This window comes from Furipterus horrens, unplaced genomic scaffold, assembly GCF_987537825.1.
Source record: "Furipterus horrens unplaced genomic scaffold, mFurHor1.1.pri manual_scaffold_8, whole genome shotgun sequence".
NCBI classification, from domain to species: Eukaryota; Metazoa; Chordata; class Mammalia; order Chiroptera; family Furipteridae; genus Furipterus; species Furipterus horrens.
This window is the reverse complement of record NW_028327178.1, coordinates 91,880,788-91,905,885: the sequence shown is the minus strand read 5'-3', so window position 1 is coordinate 91,905,885 and position 25,098 is coordinate 91,880,788. Positions and strand designations below refer to the sequence as shown.

Here is a 25,098-nt window from a genome sequence, read left to right as displayed (position 1 = left end):
ACTTCTCTAATCCTACCCCTCATAGCTCTTTAAATTATCTTCCTAAAACAGAAATGATTATGTCAATACTTTTCAGTTATTCTCTAATGCCTACAAAACGAAGTTTAAAATTTTCTGGAGCATTTTACATTTTTCACTATGTACTATTCCAGCCTCCTCTTTATACCAAATCCCACCCAGCACCCTGGCATTCTAACCATTAGCTACTTGCTGTACTTCACAAGTGCAATGACTTTCATGCCTCTATGTGCTTGCTCCTTTTTCCCCTTTTCCACCCAATAAAATCCTACTTCTTTTTTAATTCTCACGGAGGACATTTTTCTCACTGCTTCCTGAGAGAGAGGAAGTGGAGAAGGAGAGATGGGGGGGGGGGGGCCGGGGGGAGGAGAAAGAGAGAGAAACATCAACTGATCAACTGGTTGCCTTTGGTTGCCTTCTCAAATGTGCCCTGACAAGAGGATTGAACCAGCAACTTGGGTATGTGCCTGACCGGGAATTGAACCTGTGATCTTTAGGTCCATGGGACAACACTCCAACCAAGTCTCACCGGCCAGGGTAAAAAAAATCCAACTTCTTAAAAAGCAAATGCTCCCTTCTCTCTGAATACTTCTTTAAAACCTACAAAGTTAATTGTTCCAGTCTCTAGGCTTCCATAGCATTTTCATATTTATGTAAGCTTCCTAGAGCTTTTAATTCCTAGTTTTTTAGAAAGTTTATTAGTTTATACTTGTTTTAATTCACACTGTAATGACCTCCATGGCAAAGATGTAGTCAGTCTTTATAAATCCTATAGCACTTAGTGATTTAAACCTCAGAAATATTTAATACATTTGTTGAACCAAATGATTAGTCATAGTAGGAAACAAGTTTCCCTGCTTTATATAGTCTACCTGTCTCTGTCTTTCTCTCACACACACACAATATCTACTGAATATATATAGTTTTGTGGTATATACTAATGTTCTTCTGATCAATCAATGCTTTGACCTAATTTCAGTTCATCTTATTTCTCTGATACAAAACAAAAACTGATAAATATAAATAAAATAAAAGTGACTCCTTAAACTTATCCAACCTATTTTTGGAACCAGGAGGCTATAGTGAACAAGGAAAAACAAATAAGGGTGCTGAGACCAAGTAAATTAGCCATATGATGTGCTGGTAAGAGATAAAGCCAATTAGGAAAGGGCTATCTCTGTGGTTGAAAGTCATGACACACTTCTGTGGCAGAAGTATGTCTTTGCTGGGTAGAACTGGATATATGTTCTTGACTTTAAATTTTATTTATGACAGACCAAGCAATCAGAGCTAAATATACAGTATTCCAGTAAATTTGGGAAGATACAGTAATATTTAATTCCAAGTAGTAATAACTAAAATAAGGCAGTTTCTTTTTCTTTATATAATGAATTTTGAGCCCTGGCCGGTGTGGCTCAGTTGGTTGGAGCATTGTCCAGTACCAAAGGCTGTAGGTTCAATTCCCAGTCAGGGCACATACCTAGTTTGTGGGTTCGATCCCTGGTCCCAGCACGTATGGGAGGCAACCAATCGATGCTTCTCTCTTGCATCAATGCTTCTCTCTCCCCTTTCCTCTCTCCCTTCCTCTCTCTCTAAAGAAGTAATGAAAAAAATGTCCTCAGGTGAGGATTAAAAAAAAAAAAGTTTTGAGTCCAGACTGATACTAAGAAATGTCTAGAAAATACCAAAGTACTAATTTTGTCAACATAGTATAATGACAGTATACATCAAACATCAAATCAAAAACACAGATAAATTCAATACAGCTGATGGTATGTTTAGAACATAATTAAATAAAAAATGGCTAAAGACAAAAAAGGATGTAAGAAAAGACTTAAATCCAAGGTAAGGGATCCACACAACAGGATCAGAGAAAGAGTAGGTGATCCAGGAAATGTAAACGTAAAAAATCAGCAGAATATAGTGAAGAACATGGATGTAAAGGGTAATAAACAAAGAGGTAAAGAAAATGTAATTTTTGCATCTATCTGACAAATCATACAGGTAAGCTATTGCCCAAAAGGACAACACAGGTATATTCAATACCAGAAAAAATGTTAAAAGATCATTTAAAAGTGAATGGAAGTTCCCAAAGGGATACCTCAATGAATTGCCTTGATCTCTGTGAAAGAGTAGCACAAAAAATGATCTTCCCTAAAAAAAAAAAAAAAACTTCCCTATTCAACTCAGACTTGAACACCTAAATGACTATTCAGTTTTTGTCCATATATTAGTTAGATTCAAATTATAGAAGGTGTTACTAATGCACTGATACTACACTAAAAAGGAAAGGTGAGGCTGCCTTTCGTTTGATATTCCTATAAAGAATCAGAGATATTAAAGCTCATCCAAGTTCTTTAAACGATCCATTGATCAACAGTATTATGAATTACTTTTATAAACTTCTATTTTGCTACAATTTCTCTGAAATGCCCCACCTGCCCTTATTTAATCTTGTAAGAAAGACAAATTAGAAAATATATATTAAACAAATAACTGGAATATATGTATGTGTGTATGTATGATAGAGTTAAGGAAATAAACTTGATCAGAACCATAGAGTAAAATTTTAACTTCTGACCTCAAATTCTATTAGTCTTTCTCATCAACTTTATAAAAAGACACAAATACAAGTGATTGTTCTTTGTTAAAAACTCGAATTACTTCCCACCTCCCTTAGCAATGACTTTTTTGTAGCCTGGACACACCTGAAGATGATCCACTTTCATTAATTCTCATGACTCCCCCCAGTGCAGCAGTGACTTTTGGGGGCATAAAAGGAAAGCTTGTGCATTTCCCTCCTTCATGCCTCTTTTTCATGTTCTCTCCTGAAAGGACCATTTTCTACCTCTCTACATTTAAATAATATCAATGCTTCAGACACCACTTCTTCTGCCAGCGAAACTCCAGCCAAATACAGTAGTTCCTCTCTATATCGCGGTTCACTTATCGCGGCCTCACTATATCATGGGATTTTTTTAAATATTATATTTAATTAGTTATCGTAGATTTTTCGCTATATTGTGGGATTTTGCGGTGCTGTATACGTATGTTGTTAAAGATACGTAGGTTTAAGAGTGTAGAATATGTTTAAGAACATAAGCAGTGTTTATAGAAGTGTGAAAAGGTTAATAAGGGAGTGGGAAAGGTTAATAAGGGACTGGGAATGGTTTACAAGTGTGTGGGAAGGGTTTATAAAGCCTTAAAATATATATAAATACTAAAATAAATGCGAGGTTTCTACTTTGGGGATTTTCACCTATCGCGGGGGACGGGGGGAGGGGGCGTCTAGAAAGTAATACCCGTGATAAGTGAGGGAACATTGTATTAATCTCTCATTTGTGACCAAACTTATTATCTCTTCTTGCCATTACTAATTCACCATGGCATTTATTTTTTACACCTGCAGTTTCATGCTTTCCTCAATTCTAGATAGACCCTGAAGCAGCTTACAAAAAAAAAAAAAAGGGTACTATAACTGACCCATTAACATAGAATAAAAAAATACAATGCCATTAGGGGGATTTGTGCAAAAGAAAACCTTAGATCTGCAATTTCTAACATTAAAAGCAAAGAAGTAACATTGAATTATGAAGGGTATTTGCTGCTATTCAACTTGGCACCTTACTGTTTATTATCTTATGCCTTCCATTTGTCTCATACTAATGTTTTTGCTAAATACATAACTTTTATCCGTTATTCACAATTTCTGTTTTTATTAAATTGCTTTTGCCCTGAACTTGTGCACTCTCAGAATTTTAACACCCAAGATTAAAAACTTTTAAATGGCTGAGGATTATGTCTCCTCAAGATGCATTCTGGCATTTATTAAATATTCTTCTTACTATGATACTAATGATGATAGTGAATAAGACAGCCAGTTTATGCAAAGAAAGTTAAAGGAATATAAACATAGGGACTTCCAGTCAAGATGGAAGCTTAGGTAAAACATGGCTCACCTCCTTGCACAAGCACATCAAAATTACAACTGAAATATAGAACAATCATCACTCAGAACCATCAGAAATTGAGTTAAATGGAATGTGTAAATCACACATTTACAGAAACCATATCCATCCAGACTGGCAGGAGGGGCAAAGACATGAAATGAGTTGGTCCACCATGTGTTAATAAAAATTCGGGAGGGATATCTCAAGAGCGAGGAGTCTTAGCCACACAACAGGCCGCCTAGCCCAGAGTTCCAGTGCCAGGAAGGTAAGTCCCCATAACTTCTGGCTGCAAAAAACAGTGGGGACCGAGTTGATGGAGGAAATTGCTGGTTCCTCTCATAGAATGCACAAAAGGCTTACTCAGACTCACTCCCTCTGAGCTCCAGCACTGGAGTAACTGCTTAAAAGGCACCAATGGCATACAGGGAGGAACTGATGTGTCTAGCATAAAGGCGAGAACTGGGGAGCAGCTTTCTCCCAGACAGAAAAGTGAACAGAGGCCAGTCTCTATTTTCTGAACACTCCTTCCACAGAGCCACAGAGCTGGCAGGCTGGTGCCATATTTGAAACCCCATCAACCTGGCTAAGTTTTCCCTGCCCTGGAGATCCCCAGAGACTCTGCCCCACCCAACTTAGTAGCTCACCCAAGCTGCTTTTCCATATGAATGGCTGGTCTTGGCTCATGCTTCAAAACTTTCTAAATCCTCTCAAACAAGCAACAGCTGGCCTCAGGGAGTCCCCAGTCCCCATATCTCTTGCTAAGTGGCCCCAGGCCCAGCACTAGCTGGCCTAGATACACAGCTTAGCTTTACCTACCTTGTTTCCTCCAAAATAAGACAGTGTCTTATATTAATTATTGCTCCTAAAGACGCGCTACGTCTTATTTTCAGGGGATGTCTTATTTTTCCATGAACAAAAATTCACATTTATTGTTGAACAAAAAAATCAACATTTATTAATATACTGTACTCATGTCATCACAAACATGAGCATAACCAGCCAAACTCTGAATTCTGTCAAGAATTTCTTGTGAGACTTCTAGCCAAGATGGAAGCTTAGACTGACACGCTCTGTCTCCCTCCACAACTAAGGACTACAACTACCGCAAAACCAGAAATAACCAGAAGTTCCAGAAAATAAAACTACATAGAAGTCCAACATATGAATTTATAAACAAGTGGTGCTTGGCCGGACGGGTAGGAGGGGCCAAACCAGGACAGAGAGGTCCAGCTGTGCTGTCGGTGGCAACAGCGGTGGGACTGCAAGAAACACCAGGGGAGCAGTCCCGACTCCAGTCGAGACCAGTCAGCTTGCAATTCTAACGCTGGGGAAGGCAGACCCCCATTGCCTTGGACTGTGAGGACCAGAGGGTGTGGGGACCAAGGAAGAGGCTCCTGGTCTCTCAGCAGAGAGTAACGGTAGGAATCCATCTTGAACCCCCACCCCCATACAAAGCACCACAGTGTGGTGAGACGGGTTTCCGGGTTGTGACGAATGCTCAGGGCTCTGCACCCAATAGCATAGGAGGTGTGACAACCCCACCCAAGAAGGAAAGATAAAGATAAACAAAAACAAAACGGTCAGGATGGGAGGAATAATGACTGAAACACCAATTATGCAGCTAGCCAAAAAGCAGATAAGGGAATTAACTGATGAACAAATAGAAAATCTTTCTGAGGCTCAGTTCAGAGCTATAGTCATAAGGTAGCTTACAGAATTAACAAAAGATATTGAACAATACAGGGAGGGAATGAAAGCTAGTCATGCTGAAACGAACAAAAACACATACGAGACAAGTAGTGAGGAAATGAAAACCAGAGATCAAATCAACAAATCGGAACATAGGGATGGAACAGTCAACCAGTGCGGAAAGAGGAAACAAAAAGTGAGGAAGATGAGGAGAGGCTCAGAAACCTCTGGGACAGCTATAAGCGAATGAACATCCGAATTACAGGATTGCCAGAAGGTGAAGAAGAACTAGAAATTGAAAAATTATGTGAAAAAATAATGAAGCAGAACTTCCCAAACTTGGGGAAGGAAATAAAACTTACAGGTCCAGGAAGCACAGAGAGTTTCAGAAAAACTGGACCCAGGGAGAACCACTCCAAGACATCTTATAATCAAAATGTCAAAAATTAAAGATAAAGAGAGAATCTTAAAAGCAGCAAGAGAAAAGAAAAGAATTATGTACAAAGGGGTCCCAATTAGACTATCAGCTGATTTCTCAAAGAAGACCCTGCAGGCAAGAAGGGACTGGCAAGAAATATTCAAAGTAAAGAAAAACAAAAACCTACAGCCACAATTACTCTATCCAGTGAAGCTGTCATTCAGAATAGAAGGGCAGAGAAAATACTTCCAGGACAAAGTAAAACTGAAGGAGTTCATTAGATCCAAACCACTGTTATATGAGATGTTAAAGGGACTTGTTTAGAAGAAGGAGGATCAAAACTATGAACATTAAAATGAAAACTGCATCACAACAACCAACAACAGAAGCTAGGGAATTGAAACAAGGGCAAACTAAGTAGGCAACAAGAGTGGGAAAAGAATTATAGGTATGGGGAACCTATTGTGGGGAGGTCAGTGGAGAGGAGGGAGGGGGAAAAAGGAGGGAGATGATGCAGGAATTAAGAAGCATAGTAGGAGGGAGTGGAGTAGACAGGAAGAGCTTGAGAAGAACTATATGCACAACCAATGGGCATGGACTAAAAGGGGGGGACAACTGGAGGGAGGAGGGTCACTGGGTGGAGGGGAGCAGAGGGAAAAGAAATTGGGACAACTGTAACAGCATAATCAAGAAAACATATTTTAAAAAATTTATTGTGATTCTACTTCCATGTACAACAATCTATGGTAAATTTACCCGTGCACAACAGTCCTTGGAGCAGCGGCTGCAGTGTTCTCCCTTTCATGTTCTCCGGGCAGCAGATGCCTCCCACACAAGGTAAGACCTATCTAAATGATCTGCTAACACTAGTGTATGGTGTAGGGGGAGCTGTAGCAATGATTGCTGCTAGGTCTTATTTTCATGGGAGGCCTTATATTTCTAAGCTTGAAAAAAATTGCACTAGGTCTTATTTTCAAGGGATGTTTTATTTTCGGGGAAACAGGGTAGGAATCTCCAAGCACAGCACAAGTAGTAGCAATCTCTGTTTGTAGCTCAGGCAGGCTGGTCCAGGGCAAAACACAGGTGAGGGCTGACCTTGGCCTGCACCGCCTGGGAAACCCCAGGGTCAGCAAACAGAGTGGATGGCTACAGATCATGTCACAGCAACACCATCCTGCTGCTACACATGTAGGGCGGAGGCTGGGAGTCAGTGGTCACAGCCCGTCCTTGCAGCTGATTGGTCTGGGTAAATCCCCCTGATTGACCTTCCAACAGCAACCAAGGCTCCACACGAGAAGGGTATATTCAGCCCGCATGAAGGGTGCACCTCGAGTACCCAGCTTGGGTGATATGGGAGGCTATGCAACTGGACCCTACAGGACACCTACTACATTAGGTCAGTGCTAACAAGACAGAGAGTCATAGGAACTCTACCCAATACACAGAAACAGACCCAGGGAGGTCTCTAAAATGAGAAGACAAAGAAACATGGCCCAAATAAAAGAATAGATCAAAACTCCAAAAAAAGAGAACTAAACAAAATGGAGATAAGCACCTATCAGATGCAGAGTTCAAAACCCTGGTTAAAAGGATACTCGAAGAACTTAGTAAGGACCTAAAGAGCATAAAAAAGATCTAGTCAGAAATGAAAAATACACTAACTGAAACAGAGAACAATTCACAGAGAAACAACAGTAGAGAGGATTAAGCTGAGAATCAAATCAATGATATGGAACATAAGGAAGCAAAATCAACCAATCAGAACAAGAAGAAAAAAGAATCCAAAACCACAAAAATAGTGTAAGCAGCCTCTGGGACAACTCTAAGCATTCCAACATTCTGCCAGAAGGAGAAGAAAAAGAACAAGAAATTGAAAACCTATTTGGGAAAAAAAAAAAAAAAAAAACAAAACTTCCCTAATTTGGTGAAGGAAATAGACATGCATGTCCAGGAAGCACAGAGAATCCCAAACAAGATGGATACAAAGAGGCCCACTCCAAGACATATCATAATTAAAATGCTAAAGGTTAAAGAGAATCTTTTTTTTAAAAAAAGATTTTATTTATTTACTTTTAGAGAGGGGAAGATGGGGAGAGAGAGGGAGAGAGTCATCAATATCTGAGAGATACATCGATCAATTGCCTCTCACACACCCCCAACTGGGGACTTGGCCTGCAACGCAGGCTGGTGCCCTGACTAGGAGTCAAGCCAGCAACTTTTCGACTCACAGGCTGGCGCTCAGTCCACTGAGAACCTTAAAAGAATCAAGAGAAAAGAAGTTAGTTACCTATAGGGGAATTCCCATAAGACTGTCAGCTGATTTCTCAATAGAAACTGCAGGCTAGAAGGGATCAGCAATAAATATTCAAAGTCATGAAAAGCAGGAACATATAGCCAAGATTGCTATACCCACCAAAGATACCATTTAGAATCAAAGAGCAGATAAAGTGCTTCCCAGACAAGAAAAAACTAAAGGAGTTCATCATTTCCAAACCATTATCATATGAAATGTTAAAGGGACTTATTTAAGAAAAAGAAAATTAAAACATCAAACAATAAAATAGCAACAAATACATATCTATCAACAATTGAATCTAAAAAACAAACTAAGCAAACAAGAACAGAGACAGAATCATGGATATGGAGAGTGTTTTGATGGTTACCAAATAGGATGAGGGTATACAGGAATGGGTAAAGAGGTGAGGGGATTAAGAAGTACAAATAGGTAGTTGTAGAATAGCCATGGGGATGTAAAGTACAGTATAGGAAATGAAGTAGCCAAATAACATATAAGCATGACCCATGGACATGAACAATGGTGTAAGGATTGCTTGAGTGAGTAGGGGATGTGGGGTGGAGGCTGGTAATGAGGGAAAAATTGGAACAGCTGTAATAGCATAATCAACAAAATGCAATTAAAAAAATAAAAGAATATAAACCTAAATTTTAATTAATATAACTATATTTGAAGACTGAGATGATATATTAGGACTCCTCACTTCATTACTTTACGGAGTTTTCAAAAATAAAAAGCATGTAGCCCTGGCCTGGTGGCTCAGTTGGTTGGAGCACCATCCCGTACACCAAAAGGCTGCAGGTTCAATCCCTGGTCAGGGCACATACCTAGGTTGAGGGTTTGGTTCCTGGTCAGGTGTGTACTGGAGGCAACCAATCAATGTTTCTCTCTCACATCGATGTTTCTTTCTCTCTCTCTCCCTTCCTCTTTCTCTAAAAGCAATGAACAAATCCTCAAGTGAGGATTAAAATAAATAAATAAGTAAATAAAAATAAAAGCATGTGTACTATTGGGTTGGCCAAAGAGTTAAATTCATTTAGCTTTTTCTGTTTGATGGCTCTACTAGTGTTTAGTTGTCTTTAACTTCTTTCAAAACAATTTTGTTAGATTGTATTGTGAAAGGTGCCATATCAGCATGTATTTTTTAAAAACTTATCAAAATTGGTAAATTTTTGTGCAGCCATTTTAATATTGAAGGTAGAAGAAAATATATAACAGTTTCAGCTTATTATGCTTTATTATTTCAAGAAAGGTAAAAACACAACTGAAATGCAAAAAATTATTTGTGTAGTGTATGGAGAAAGTGTGTGACTGATCGAACATGTCAAAAGTGGTTTGCTAAGTTTCTTGGTACTACTGATATTTTGGCCTAATAATTCTTTGCTGTGGGGTTGTCTTATGCATTGGAAGATGTTTAGCAGCCCCCTGGCCTCTAACCACTAGAAGCCAATAGCAGGAGACAGTCAACCTACTCAAAATATCCAAATCAATCAAGTTACTGGTAAAAATGAAAAACGAGCCTTTTATCTTATGGAAAAAACTAAACGGACTTTTTAGCCAACCCAATACTTCTCTAATCTGAAAATGAAAGAATTTTTTTAAAGACTGTTCCAATCAAAGGTCTCAACATTAGGCTGTCCCCCCAAAAAGACAAGCCTTAAGAATCCTGGCCCAATTCAATCAGCTACTCAGGCTAGCTTGAGGATGGGGAGAGAGGAAACAATTAGACACTGACTTCAGCAAAAAAGCAAACATAAAGGAAACCTTATATATATATTCGGTGTGTGTGTGTGTTTATAAGAAATATATATATTGCCCTGGTTGGTGTGACTGAGTGAATTGAGCAGCTAGCCTGTGAACCAAAAGGTCGTTGGTCTGATTCCAGTTGAGGCACATGTCTGTGTTGCGGGCAAGGTCCCCAGTTGGGGGAGTGCAAGAGGCAACCCAATCGATGTTTCACTGATGCTTCTCTCCCTCTCTTTTCTCCATCCCTTCCCCTCTCTCTGCAAATAAATAAAATCTTTAAAATATATATATATTAATATCTTTCACAGAGAATCGACATTTTTTAGGAAAGAGACTGGTAGTTAAGGAATTCCCAAAAATAAATAAGATTTTGTCATCTTAAGAAAGTGATACTTTTATATACTTCAATCACTTTCAAGTTTTGAGGGAGATAATAAGGCTATAATTTTTAGCCTAATAATGCATAACACATAGGTGAGTATAAGCCAGGTATACCAGAAACTAAAATAATGTAAGAAGATGACAGTTAATAAATGCTATTAAATTTAAGGGGGACAGACTGGGGTTTCACACTGTGTGGTAGAGACACATGCATGTCTAAAGAAAATCCAGGGACTTACCTTGACTAGTGCAAATAATTCATATGTATAAAGAACTACAAAGAGATCATACGGAACCAGACTAGTAGTTAGCCCAAGCTAAAGAAATTCTACACCATAGTCAAGGAAAAGGCACTGAGGTTTTCTGAGCAGGAATGCAACATCAAGGTGGCATGTTAAGAACATTAATCTGAAAGTACTATACTTGGTTAGTATGGTTAGAGGAAGAAACAAAGACAGAGATATTAGTTAAGTAACAACAGCAACCAAAGGATTTAAACAAACATTTCTCCAAAAAAAAGATATACAAATGGTCAATAGCACATGGAAAAGATGCTCAACATGTTAGTATCCATCAGAAATATGTGAATAAAACCCACACAAGATACCACTTTATACCCATAAGGATGTCTATAATCTAAAAACAAACACTGGCAAGGATCTGGAGAAATTGAAGCACTCATACATGGCTGGTGAGAATGTAAAATGACGCAGGATGCTTTAAGAATTTGCAATTCCTCACAATGTTAAATGTGATTATTATATGATCCAGCGATTCCACTCCTAGGTATAAATCTAAGAGAACTGAGAACATACATCTTCACAAAAACTTGTATATAAATGTTCATAGCATTATTCATAATAACCAAAAAGTGGACTGATGAATATATAAATAAATGTGGTATGTCCATATATGAAATACTATTTGGCAATAAAAAGAAATGAAATACTAATACATGCTACTCAAAAATATCCTGAAATAAAAATGTAATTTTTTACATATCTACACATTTCGCTTAATTGTTCATTCATTAAGCAAATAGTAATTTAGCACCTGATATGTAACAGCCACTAAAGATTTTCTTCTCTTAAGATTATTTTGTATCTTAAAAGGAAAAAAAGTAAAGTAGTAGGTCTTTTTAAGACTTACCAGTGATCTGAAGTTGTGATTTCATGGTCAGGCTACCCATTGAACCCAGCTGTGATCCACTGTCAGACATACCACCAATAGGATGGCAAACCTGAACATGGCAAAGAAAATACTGATAAACATAAAAAATTCCCATTAAAAAAATAAGTAAATAGTGCTAACCAGGCCCTTTCCACATCCCACTGAAGGCCACATAATAACCAGTGGGCTTCACACTGCCAAACATCATTTTCAATTCTAGTCTTCATCCTGCCTAACTCATTAGCAAAATCTGACATGGTTGATCATTCCTCCTCCCAAGGTTTACCTTCTTTCCTTGAGTGTCCAAGATACATTCTCTAGGTTTATGTCCTACCTCATTGATTGTTCCTTCTTAGTGTCTTCTGAAAATTCCTTCTCTCCACTTTTACTGTTGGAGTAACCTAGGGCTCAGTTATTGGATCTCTCTTATCTCTTGATACTCATTTCCTCAAAAATATCATCCAGTGGAGTGGTCTGAAATATCAACTATATAACAAAGACTCCCAACTTTGTATTTCTATTTCAGACTTCACTCCTCAACTCTAAACAACTTTACTTGGTTATTTAAGGATATACCAAACTTAACATATGCAAAACTGAACTCCTCATCTTCCCTATAAACTATCTCAGTTGATGGCAACTCCATCCTTTCAGATGCTTGGGCTAAAACCCTTGAAGTCATTCTTTCCTTTATATTTCCCTTCAAACCTACAGGCAAATTTTGTTGCTTCTACCTGCAAAGTAATCCATAATCCAATCATCTCTTATCACCTCTAACACCAATATGTTCAGAACTGCCTCTGACTGCCATCTTTTTCCTAGGTTATGCCTCTCTTTTAAATTACTGCAATAACCTAATATTCATTCTACCCTTGTCTAGCCTTATTATCTATTCTTAACACATCCAGGATCTCTTAAAATACTGAAAACCATAAAAGGCTTCCCTTTTTACTGAGACTAAAAGCCAATTCCATACAATGGCCTATAAGACCTAATATGATGTGCTTCTCCTGCTCCCAACTTCCTGATTTTATTTCCTTCTATTCTCCTCTCCTACTCAGGCACCTTACTTCCTTGTTATTCCAGCATTCTCTAGCCTTAGGGATCTTTATTCTATCTGCTCTCTTGGCAATTTTACAATCTGGTCCACCTATCCAATTCATTTTCCCCTCCTATAGAATATATCACCTTCTGACAGTATATACCAAGTAATTTACTTCGTAGTTTATAGGTTTTGATACTGTAGGCTAGAGTATAAACTCCACGTGAGCAGAGATTTTGTGTTGTTCACTGATGAAACCCAGATCCCAAAACGGTACCTGACACATAGCAAATACTTAAATATCTGTTCAATGAAATGAACAAAGAAAAGGCTATTAAATTATACTAAATGAAAAACTAACATATCTTTACTCAGTCCCTGCTCAGGCAAAAATTAATCTCCACGTGAAAACAGTATGATTTGTAATACAAAAATTTTGTAAGAGTAGGAACACTTGGGGCTGATACCTAGCTCAACATTTACTTTATGATACTGTTTGAGTTATATAACCTCTCCAGGTCCCAGTTTCCTTCCAGAAAAATGGGAATAATATAACCTTTAACTCACAGGATTGTTGCAAAGATTAAATGATTATGTAGGGGGGGAAAAAAACCCTCTGTAAATGTTTACTTATCATGAACAGTGTTTGAATTAAAACTATATTTTTAAAATAAAAATCTGTTTTTAGGCTTTTGGGGACTGGATAAAAATATTAGAAATATTCTAAGTAGGCCAAAGTAAATATTAAAGTCAAATAAAATTTACATAGCACTTACTATTTGCCAGGTACTATAAAAAAGGTATACAAATACAAAAAGGCAAACAAACTATCTTTAAACTGCAAACATTGCCTTATGCTTTTATACAAAATCAGAATTACATTAAACATTTTAAAACAATTCTGATGTCTTCTCAAATCTGCCAAAATGAAATGGAACAATAATCCCTAAAAAATTAACTCTATAAAATCCAGTGTTTTATTCCTTGACTTACATATGAAAACACTTGAAGATAAAATTTTGGCCGTATTACAGTAACTAAGCTCATTCCCTTGGTCTGGTATATACATTCTTCCCTTCACCTTCTTTGTTTATTTCAGTTGTACCATTTATAATGTTTTATAAACTACAATTTACTAAAAGAACCCTTTTACTTTAAATATGGAAGGCATACACTATAAATAAAGTCACCAGTAGTCACCCAGAGATGGGAAGTTCAAGCAGACGACCGCCTAGCCTGGAGGCTCGCGGTCAGGCAAGGTACGTCACGCGCAGAGGCTGCGCGCAACGAGGAGGCGGTCCAGAAAAGATCGAGGCGGAAGCAGCGTCAACAGCAGCAACAACAGCCATCTGCCTTCACTTGTAACAAGTGCGGCAGGGATTGTCACTCCCGAGTCGGACTGCACAGCCATTCTCGGCGGTGCAGATAGACTCTCAAGAAGCTACGCCATCGTCTCTCGAGACGGACGGCTGCCGATGACGATGAGTCACCCAGAATATTTAAAAAATGAAATGTTAACAGAGAAGCTTTAACACTAAATTGTACACGATATTGTTCTGATTCAAAGTGCTATTATAGAAAGGGCCCAGAAACACAACTCTACCACATTCTGTACTGTTATTACCTGCTCCTCAATACCCAAAAACTGTTTGCCACATAACTACATCAAGAGATCCAAGATGGCGGAGGAGTAAGTGGAAGCTGTACTAACCTCCTCCCAAAACCAATCTGGAATTACAATTAAATTGTAGAAAAATCATCCTGAATAACCAACTGAACACTAGCTGGAGAGAAGCTTTATAATCAAGGGCAGACAGAAGAAACTACTTAACCACAACGTGACTGGTAGGCAGTGCAGAGGAGATGTGAGAGGGCTGGTTGTGCTCCCATGGGCAGGTAGCTGAAGTTCTGGAGAGCTATTTTAGCAGCTGGGGGATGGGGGTTCCCCCTGAGAAGTGTGGTGTCTAAGCCCCAAGCTGGGCTCCCCAGCCTACAGGACAGAGCTGGAAAGAAACCCAGATAACATGCAGCTGTGAAAAGCAGCAGGGTTTCTGCCTGCCAGGGAGAGAAGGCTGGAGACACAGAGAGCCTCTTCAAGGGCCAAGACACAAAATTTCATTTGCAGGCACTTACGCTGGCCACCAGCAGAAGGTGGGCAGAATGGACTAGAGACAGTTGAAGAAAGTCTGGGGGTTGGTGTCTCTAGAGAGAGAACTGAAGGAACAGCCACCAGGATCCCTGTGCTGAGTCATCCCCCATACTGCAGAAGCCAGCTTTCTCAGGCAGAGCACTCCTCTCCAACTGGCATCTATCTGCCTGAGGAAAGGCAATAGCCCCACTGGCAGGAATTACTCTGCCCCACCCTGAGCCCATAAAGCACGCTGCTGATTACAGCTTGAGGCTATATCATTGGTCAATTTAACAACTAAGATGAAAATAACAAAGAAGAAGCCAAAATAAGACAAAGAAACAGACCCCAAATGAAAGAATAAGAGAATTCTCCAAAACAACTAGATGAAATGGAGGCAAGCAATCTGTCAGATAGAGAGTTTAAAGTAATGATTATAGGAGGACTTCTGACCAAGATGGAGGTAAAGGTAGACACTCTTTGCCTCCTTGTACAACCATAAGAAAGATTACGTGTACCTCAAAACAAAAAACAACCAGAACTACCAGGAAACTGAATTGCACAGAAGTCCAACAAACAAAGATATAAAGAAGTAATACTTATTCAGACAGGTAAGAAGGGCAGAGACAGGGAGCCAGTGCAAAGAGGATGTGGTGTGGCAGCAGCAAGAGAGCAGTAGTGAGGCAGCTTTTGCAGCCAGCCACTGGAACAAAAGCCAAGAGGGACACCTGGGGAGCGATCCCAGTCCCAGGCCAGACTGTGGAGCTCACAGTTCCAGCTCCAGGAAAATAAAGCCTCATTGCTTCTGGCTATGAAAACCAGAGGGTGTTGGGGTGGCAGAATAAATGGCTGGTCCCTCTGGAAAGTCTGATTAAAGGACCACCATGGTCCTAGAACTTATGCAAACTCACCCACTCTGGGAACCATCACCAGGGCAACACCTAGAGGGGTACTAGTCGCATGTGGGAAGCAGAGGCAGGTGAAGTGACCGGACTTCATCAAAATTAAAAATTTTTGTACTCCAAAGGACACCATCAAGAAATAAAAGATAGCCCTGGCTGGTGTGGCTCAATGGATTGAGCGCTGGCCTGTGAATCAAAAGGAACAGAAAAGTCACCAGTTCGATTCCCAGTCAGGGCACATGCCTGGGCTGTGGGCCAGGTCCCCAGTTTGGGGCATTCAAGAGGCAACCAATTGATGTATCTCTTGCACATTGCTATTTCTCTCCCTCTCTTTTTTCCTCCCTTCCCCTCTCTCTAAAAGTAAAATAAATAAAATCTTTTTTAAGAAAAGCTGCTATAAATATTTAAGTGCATGTTATTTGTAAACATCAAGTTTCCACCTCTATTAGGTAAATAGAAATACAATTACTGGATAATGGTAAGTCTAAGTTTTAGTTCTGCTAAATGGTCTTCCAAAGGGACTGTAACTATTTTGCGTTCCTACTAGGATTGAAGGAGAATTACTATTACTCCATATCCTCACCAGCATTTGGTATAATGTTAACTCTTTGGAATTCCGTTAGCTAATAGGTAGGTATATAGTGATATTTCACCGATAGTTTAATTTCCAATTCCCATACAACATATGATGTTCAGTATCTTTTCATATGCTTATTTGCCATCTATATATATATATTGTTTGGTGAGGAATCTGTTCAGATGTTTTGCTCACTTTATTTCCTTGTTGCATTTTAAGAGTTCTTTGTATATTTTAGATACAAGTCCATTATCAGATATGTTTTGCACATATTTTCTCATAGCCTGTGGCTTCTCTTTTTTTTTTCTTAACAGTGTAAAGGTTCTGGTGACCAATTCTAATGTGTGGAGTGTGTGTAGGGGTGGTTCTCCACACCAACAAGCAATTTTTCAGCACTAGCTGGGTGTCTTACAATTTAACTCAATTCTGACATTATCTACCTGGGGATAGTGTCAGATCCTATAGTCCTACAAGACTGCCTCTCTCCTCCCACAAGCTCCACTTCAGATGTCAGTTACCAAGTCCAGGTTGTCACCTATGCTTCTGACCAAACAGCTACAGACTGGAAGTTCCAATGAGCCCCACCATAGGTTCGATTAATTTGCTAGAGTGGCTCAGAGAAACATTTTACTTACTAGATTACTGCTTTGTTAAAAAAGAATATAACTCAGGTACAGCCATATGAAAGAGATGCAGAGGCCAATGTATTAGGAAACAGGATACAGCTTCCGTGTCCTCTCTCAACATACCACTCTCGCCAAATCTCCAGTGTTCACCAACCTGGAAGCTCTCTGACCCCAACCCTTTGGATTTTCATGGAGGCTTCCTACAGTGGTGTAATTAAATCATTGGCCATTGGCACTTAAACTCACTCTCCAGCCTCTCTCTCCTCCCCAAAGGCTAGGTTGGGGGGCAACTGAAAAGTTCTGACCCTCTCACCATATTTGACTCCACTATCATCCTTAGGTGATTTCCAAGAGACACCTCACGAACATAACGAAACACATCTTAAGTGCTCTAAAAACTTAAGAAATTCCTGGAATTTTAGAAGCTGTGTCAGGAATGGAAATGAAGACCACATATAATTTATTTCTTATTATAAATCAATACCATACACTGCCTTTTGTAGAACAGGAGATTTAATTTTATTTTGTTTGTTTTTTTTTCTTTTAGAGAAATAGGGAGAGAGAAAGAGAGGCAGAGAAACCAACATCAGTTGGTTGCCTCTCGCACGGCCCCAACTAGGGACCTGGCCTGCAACCCAGCAAGGTGCCCTGACTGGGAATCAAACCAGCAACCTTTAGGTTCATAGGCCAGTGCTCAATCCACTGAGCCACACCAGCCAGGGCCAGGAGATTTAATTTTAATGGAGTCCAACTTACTAATTTTGTCTTTCATGAATTACGCTTTTTTCATATTATGTCTTAAAACTGCCATCTTGATACATAGAACAGACAAATGTCAGAGAAAAGGCCATGGAGGGACTGGATAAAAGAAGGTGAAGGGATTAGCTAAAGAACATATATGCATAGCCATGGACAACAGAGGAAGGGGGGACGGGGACTCAGTGGAGGTGGACAAAAGGGTGCGGGGAATGGGGGACATCTGCAAGAGTATTGTCACAGAATGGGGGTCTCCAAAACTCCCCAGAGCCTGCAGGTTGGGGGATGGGGAAAGGAAACAGCTTTTAAGATGCTTTCACATGCCTGTGGCTAGTGACTAGTGTCTTTGTTACGCAAATAGCTTTGGTTCTTCCAAGGTCCCAAAAAGATGGGAGGGGTTTTGGACCAAGGCATGATACTGAAAGAGCACACAGAGGCTGTACAAGGTTCTGTGAATGGTCGGAACTGGTTACCATGCTCGCTGCGTCACAGGACACAGTCAGGGATTTTAAAATAAGCGGCAGACATTTTTAGGAGAGAACACCATGCAGCTTTGAAAGGAAAGGGAGAACTCCATGGAGTTTACAAGGAGTCTGGGAACTCCACGTGCTTCTGCATTAAGAGCTCACGTGCTTCTACATTAAGAGCTGCAGGGGAAAATAAAAAAAAAAAAAGAGCTGCAGGGCACCCCAACACAGGCAAAACCTCCACAATCAGGATCCAATGATTGGGAGCTGCCGGTAAAGCTGAACTGTGTCTGAGAAGTAAGGAAGACTTTATCTCTGAGTTTTCTAAAATTAGCCTGGTTTGGTAGGGGGAGGCAGAACTATGTGTTTGTGGGTCTTTTAAAGAAAGTAAGACTTAATGGCAAAAATCCGCAAATAATCTAAATCTATATAACCATTAAATAAACAATTCTTTTTCTTTTCACTAAACTCTGGTATTGAGAGTTATGCTTCTGGCGGCGGGCAATCAGGCCCCTGATAACTAAACAGCCCATGGGTTCTGTTTCAATCGGAGCAGCCCCGTGGGTTCTGTTATAGTATCAACAATAAAAATAAAAATAAAACCTTACTGCCATTTCTTCAAAGAATGGTGCTGGAACAATTAGATATCCACATGCACAAGAATAAAGGTGGACTACTACCTCGCACCACGTAGAAAAATCTAACTAAAAAATGGATCAAAAAGAGCAACATGGAGTTTATTCTCTAAGAATTATGGCTGTGTGTTTTCACCAGTCTAGAAGTTCCCAGAGGGATTGGCTCAAGAGCTTGCCTTTGTTTTCCCTGCCTGGGAGCTTCCTCGGGGCTGAGACAGGTTCCCAGACAGTGTTATTTATTTTTAAAAAAAATTTTTTTAATTTTTTTTTAAAGATTTCATTTATTTACTTTTAGAGAGAGGGGAAGAGAGGAAGAAAGGGAGAGAAACAATAGTGTTCGAGAGATACATGACCTGTCACCTCTCGCAGGCCCCCAGCTGGGGACCTGGCCCACAACCCAGGCATGTGCCCTGACTGGGAATCAAACCCACAACCTTTCTGTTCGTTCACAGGCTGGGACTCAAGCCACTGAGCCACGCCAGCCAGGGCATGTCAAAAGCATTTAAAAGCAATTTTTATTAACTACTGCTACCTTGGAGGAATTAACAAGTGGAGGCACACAATATACTACAAAGAAGGGAAAACCAGAGGCTGGAGGAAGAAGCACTTGGGGAAATAAGGACCTTGAAAAACTCCTGGGCATTATGGAGAATCTAGAAGGGACAAGCATACACCCAGGGCTCAATGTATAGTCAGAAAAGTTCTGAAAAGACCCTGACTCGTAACTCTGGTTGACCATCAGGCTCCATGCAAGCAGGAAGTGAAAGCAAAGGCACAATCCTGGCTGGTGTGGTTCAGTGAATTGAGCACTAGACTGCGAACCAAAAGGTCGCCAGTTGGATTCCCAGTCAGGGCACATGACTGGGTTGTGGGCCAGGTCCCCAATTGGGGGTGTGCAAGGGGCAATATGTTGATGTATCTCTCACACATCAGTGTTACTCTCCCTCTCTTCCTCCCTTCCCATCTCTCTAAGAATAATAAAATAAAATAAAGGTAAGGTACAATTTTAAAATGCCAGGCTAAGTATAGGACTGCCCCAACACAGAGCCAATCTACAAACACTGGAAGGGTCTGGAGTTTTTTGGGGGTGTTTCTAGAAATTTAAGGATATCTAGCAAATCACTAACTGCCTACTAACCTAACAGAACAGACTTCAGTGGTCACACATGATAAAGAATACAGACTACACAAAATTAGTTTCAAAAAGTCATCAAAGAAGCCAACCACAAGCACCTGCAAGAAACCGTGAGGTGAGGGGAAGAATCTGATTTCCAGAGATGCCACACTGTAACAGTCCAAATGTTCAGTTTTCATACTAGCAAGCTAAATTCAACGGCACATCAAAAGGATATACCCTGACCAAGTAAAATTGCTGGAATACAAGGATGGTATAACCACATAACCAGCTCAAACTAGTCCTGTCCTGTTTCTAACAAGATAACTGAGTTGCTTTCAGAGACAACAGACCAAAACTGCACATTATACAGCTGAAGCATGCACAGGAGAAAACTTGGACCTCTAGCTGTACCTAGAACCAAAGCCTCATGGCCTGCCCCCACATAACCAAAAGAGTCAGACATGACCAGAACTTGAACACTGGAACCCTTTCAGAAGCAAAGGGCCCAATGTCCAGGAAGATGTGGTGCTGAAGCCCCTTATCACATCTTACCAAGTCTCAAAGCTCTCCAATCAAAACCTGCCCTGTTAGCACATCTGCATATCAGCCTATATCCCCTAAACCCCTTAAAATTCAGCCTGAACCCTAGATTGGAAAGAGAGATTTAAACATTGCCTCCTTTCCCCTTGTAGGCAACTTACCAATAAAAGCTTTTCCTTCCTCAAAAGCCAGTGTCATAGTATTGGTGCCTATGCACACTGGGGCAGTGGGCTCTTGCTGGGCAACAATGGGTTAATATATGAAAATGTGTTATACCACATTTAAGAGATTAAGATTTAAAAAATCACATGATCATCACAATTGAAGAAAAAAAAACGCATTTCACAAAATTCAATAATCTTTCATGATGAAAAATGTCAAACTACGAATAGAAGGAAATTATGCCAACAAAACAACATATTCAATGGTAAAAAATTGAAAACTTTTCACCCTGACAAGTGTAGCTAAGTTAGTTGGACATGGTCTCACAAAGCGAAAGGTCACCAGTTTGATTCCCAGTCAGGACACATACCTGGGTTGTGGGTTCGGTCCCTAGTTGGGAAGCAACCAATGGCTGTATCTCACATCATTGTTTCTCTCCCTCTCTCCCTCCCTTTCCCTCTCTCCAAATTTAAATAAATAATATTTTTTAAAAATTGAAAACTCTTCTTCTAACATATGGAACATGACACAATGCATACTCTTATCACTTGTAGTCAACGTAGTATTAGAAACCCTAGCAAGAGCAATAGAGCAATAAAAAGATATAAAAGGCCTCTAAATTGGTAAGGGAAAAAGTAAAAGTATCTGTTCCCAGATGATATGATCTTATACAGAGAAAACCCTAAAGATGCCGCACAAAAACTTAAAAAGCAAATTAAAAATTCAGCAAACTTATGAGATACAAAAATCAGTTGCACTTCTAGACACTCACAATTAACTATCTGAAAAAGAAGTTAAAATAGCCCTGCCCTCGATGGTGTGGCTCCATGGATTGAACACGGGACTATGAATCTAAAGGTCGCTGGTTCAATTCCCAGTCAGACCACATGCCTGGGTTGTGGGCCAGCTCCCTGGTTGGGGACTTGCAGAGGTAGCCAACTGATGTTTCTCTCTCACATTGATATTTCTCTTCCAGTCTTTCTCTCTCCCTTCCCCTCTCTCTAAAAATAAATAATTTTTTTTTAATGTGCTAAAACATTGCCAGAGGTAAAAACTAATCTTAACATCTTGCTGAAACGTAGTAGAAAGAAAAATGTGAAAAGAAAGGCACATTTCACAAGATTATTTCAGTAATATCCTGTCCCATAAGCAACAAAAAGGCAAACACATTTCTGGCCTTATTTTAAAATATGTACTCTGTAAATTATTAAATAGAATATTATGAAACTTACTTGGGTTTATTTGCAGAATTAACATATCTAACACCATCAGTTATTTTTATAGGCTACACCTATTTTGACCTAGAAGATCTTTCAATAATTTAATATAGAACTATATTTCCTTAAAAGCCACCAAAAAGACATTTCAGGTAACATACAAAACTGATGAGGAGAAAAATTGGCTATTAAAGTTTTTAGAAAATACAAAGTTCAGAGCTCACGTACACAGTGGTATTCCAAGAACTAAAACCTAATGAAGTCAAAGCCTCAAACAGCCTTATTAAAATACAGAAGCATAAATGGTAACTGTAAATATTGAGTAGTGTCCCTTGAGTAGGGCCTACTCAGCCATGTTCCCAAACCATTACTCAAGTGAAAGAGTTATGTATCAAAGGATCTGTTTTGAAAAATCTGTTTTCACTCACCAGCCACTGCTATGAAAAATGGATTCCAGCCTCAGGCCAGTTGGTAATGAAACCAGAGAGCTGTTGATGGTTCTTGTATGCAACCAGAAGCCACCAGTACCCAGTGGGCTGAAGACTAGATTCTGTTCCCTATGGCCACAGTAACAGAGATTGACTAGAGGGAACACTGTTAAGATCCCATTTTCCACTAATAATAGCAAAGGAGGTGACCTTGGTGTATGGGGTTGCTGAAGGTATCATCATTGAGAATAAGAGTTCTTTGGGTAGGGGTAGAAAGTAAATAAATACTCATCTCCATAACTTAATTTCTCAACAAATGAAGAGGGAATGAACTCAAATTCACTGATGATGGGGAAAAGCTGCTTTCCTAATTACTGGAAAAAGTTACTTTAACAGGGAGGCAGGATGGGGACCATCCTCCCTCCCCCACAACAGTGATGCCTTGGCTCTGAACATCACATGTCATTGAAAGCTCCTTTCCCATTTTTCAACCAAATGTATCAGCATAGACTAAAGAATATGCATAAAGAGATGATTATCTTATTCAAAGAGAAAAACAGGAAGGTACAACTTTCAAGGTTCAATAGTATGAAAACAAAGTTTAAGGAAATTGGCACCAGAACTGAACTTTTAGCATTCATTTGCTTGTTTGAACTCTGTACCCAGTATTCCAGAAGTCAATTTTTCCCCTGTTCTCCCACATGTCTTTCCAACAAACATTTTAATATTAACTAGTATTACAAGTTGTTTCCTGGCTTTCACTAGTTACTGCTAGAGTTTAATGGGCTTGACATGCCACAAAAAATATAACTATTGTTGTGCTACTATAAATACTGCTCTTTTGTAAACAATGCTTGTGTAACAATATACAACCTCATTAGATATAAAGTTTAATTTACTGGCTCCCAAAAAACTCTTGTTTCTGACCATCTCTCAATACCCATGAATTCTCAAAATATAAGACCCTGATGGCCTCTCTAACCCCAACCTTCTAGCAAACCTCTCCTAAAATGTCTAAGCATTTAAGAACTAACAAGTAAACTAGATGTCAATTCTAGTAAGTTACTGAGTAATGTGTATGCATACTTCAGAACCAAATTCATGCATTTTTATTAAAAGGAGTGACATTATTATTCAGATTGTATTTAAAACCAGAAAAAAATCAAAGAGAATCATTTACACTGAGAGTTCTAAACACTGGGGGGAGGAAAAAATGGGATGAATTACCACTTACCCATTAGGGAACAAATAGGATTATGAAAGCAGAACAAACTTTACACTTGAAAAATTAAAAAAAAAAAAAAATTGGGTTTGCATACTTTCCTCTTACTATTTGTTCTATTCCAAGACTACCTCCTCTATTTTGACTGAATCTAAAAAGGAACTGAATAAAAATATTATTCCAAAAACGACAAAATACCACTCATATATTTTTTGTTCTCACAGGTAAACAAATTGAAATCAAGTTAAGTTAAATGGACTGCCTAATTAGGCAAAGAATTCTTTCATATGACACCAAAAGTACCATCCACAGAAGAAGAAAAAATTGAAAAACTAAACCTTGTCAAAATTAGGAACTTTTACTCTTCGAAAGACATTATTAAATGGGGGGAAAACTAGGACAACTGTAATAGCATAAACAATAAAATATAATTTTTAAAAAGACAAGCAAAAGGCTGGGAAAATATATTTATGAGATGCACATTCGACAAAGTATTTATAGCCAGCCTTGGCTGCTGCGGCTCAGTGGATTGAGCGTCGGCCTGTGAGACAAGTGTCGCTGGTTCGATTCCCAGTCAGGGCACATGACTAGGTTGCATGTCAGGTCCCCAGTTGGGGGCGTGAGTGAGAGGCAACCACACAGTGATGTTTCTCTCCCTCTCTTTCTCCTTTCCCCCTCTCTAAAAATAAAATAAACAAACAAATAAATAAATTTTTTAAAATCTGTTAAAAAAATATTTATATCCAAAATTCACACACACACACACACACACTCGCGTGCACGCGCACACACACACCCTCTTACAACTCAATTATAAGGCAAACAGCCCAATCAAAATGGACTGTTCCTGGTCAGAACATAAGATACGGCGAAAAAAACTGAGATCTCTAACCTTCCTCCATGTTAATTTCATGATTTAAAACCATGGTTCCATTATAAGGAGCCAAAAAAGATCAAAGGAAAACAAACATAAAACACTTACTGCTGTACTTGAACTTACTCATTTAGTCCTTTTTAAAATTATTAAAATATATTGTGTAGGATCACTCCAACGCTCTCTTGGCAAAACCAAAAACCAAAACCCTGACAAATACCACAGTCTCAAAACTCCAAATCATCACACAATAAAATCATGCTAAGAAGTGAATCACCGAAATGAAAACAGATTTTCTTCCCCTCAGAATTACAAAAGGTAAAAAACCCTTGTTTGAATACCACAGGCTGTCTTGCATTTTCTTAGGGAAACATTTAACAGCAAGAAGAATCAAATTTCTTTTACTAAGATCCTATCTTATCCTTCTCCAAAGGAAAATTTAAATGACACAGGGAGACTTCCTTGCCTAAAAGTGTAATCCTTTATAAATGTTTACCCCACCAAGTAAATGGTTAAAAGAAAAGAATAAATTCAAAACTTAAAAAAAAAAAAAAAAAATGTGATGAAGGTCCTGCCCCAACCAACCTTCACCTGTTACCTCTTATCATCAAACATTTACCAAGGGACCATATTGAGAATGGTTCTAGCAGCTTCATCAACAGGGAAGGAACAGCAGTAGACCCAGAAGCAGACAAGATGTGGACAGCAGCCTGTAAAATTATTAAGACACCAAAGAA

The 25,098-nt window shown here is 39.1% G+C and overlaps 1 protein-coding gene across 3 annotated transcripts in view; it reads right to left on the bottom strand.

The window, feature by feature from the left end:
- The window catches only part of ITCH (itchy E3 ubiquitin protein ligase), a 98,809-nt gene that overhangs the window by 62,070 nt on the left and 11,641 nt on the right, over positions 1–25,098 (bottom strand). For all 3 annotated transcript variants that reach the window (XM_090286264.1, XM_090286266.1, XM_090286265.1), the window contains exon 3: positions 11,648–11,738. In XM_090286264.1, the coding sequence (XP_090142390.1) occupies positions 11,648–11,717 (70 nt within the window). In that variant the 5' untranslated portion in view covers positions 11,718–11,738. The remainder of the gene's footprint in view (positions 1–11,647; positions 11,739–25,098) is intronic.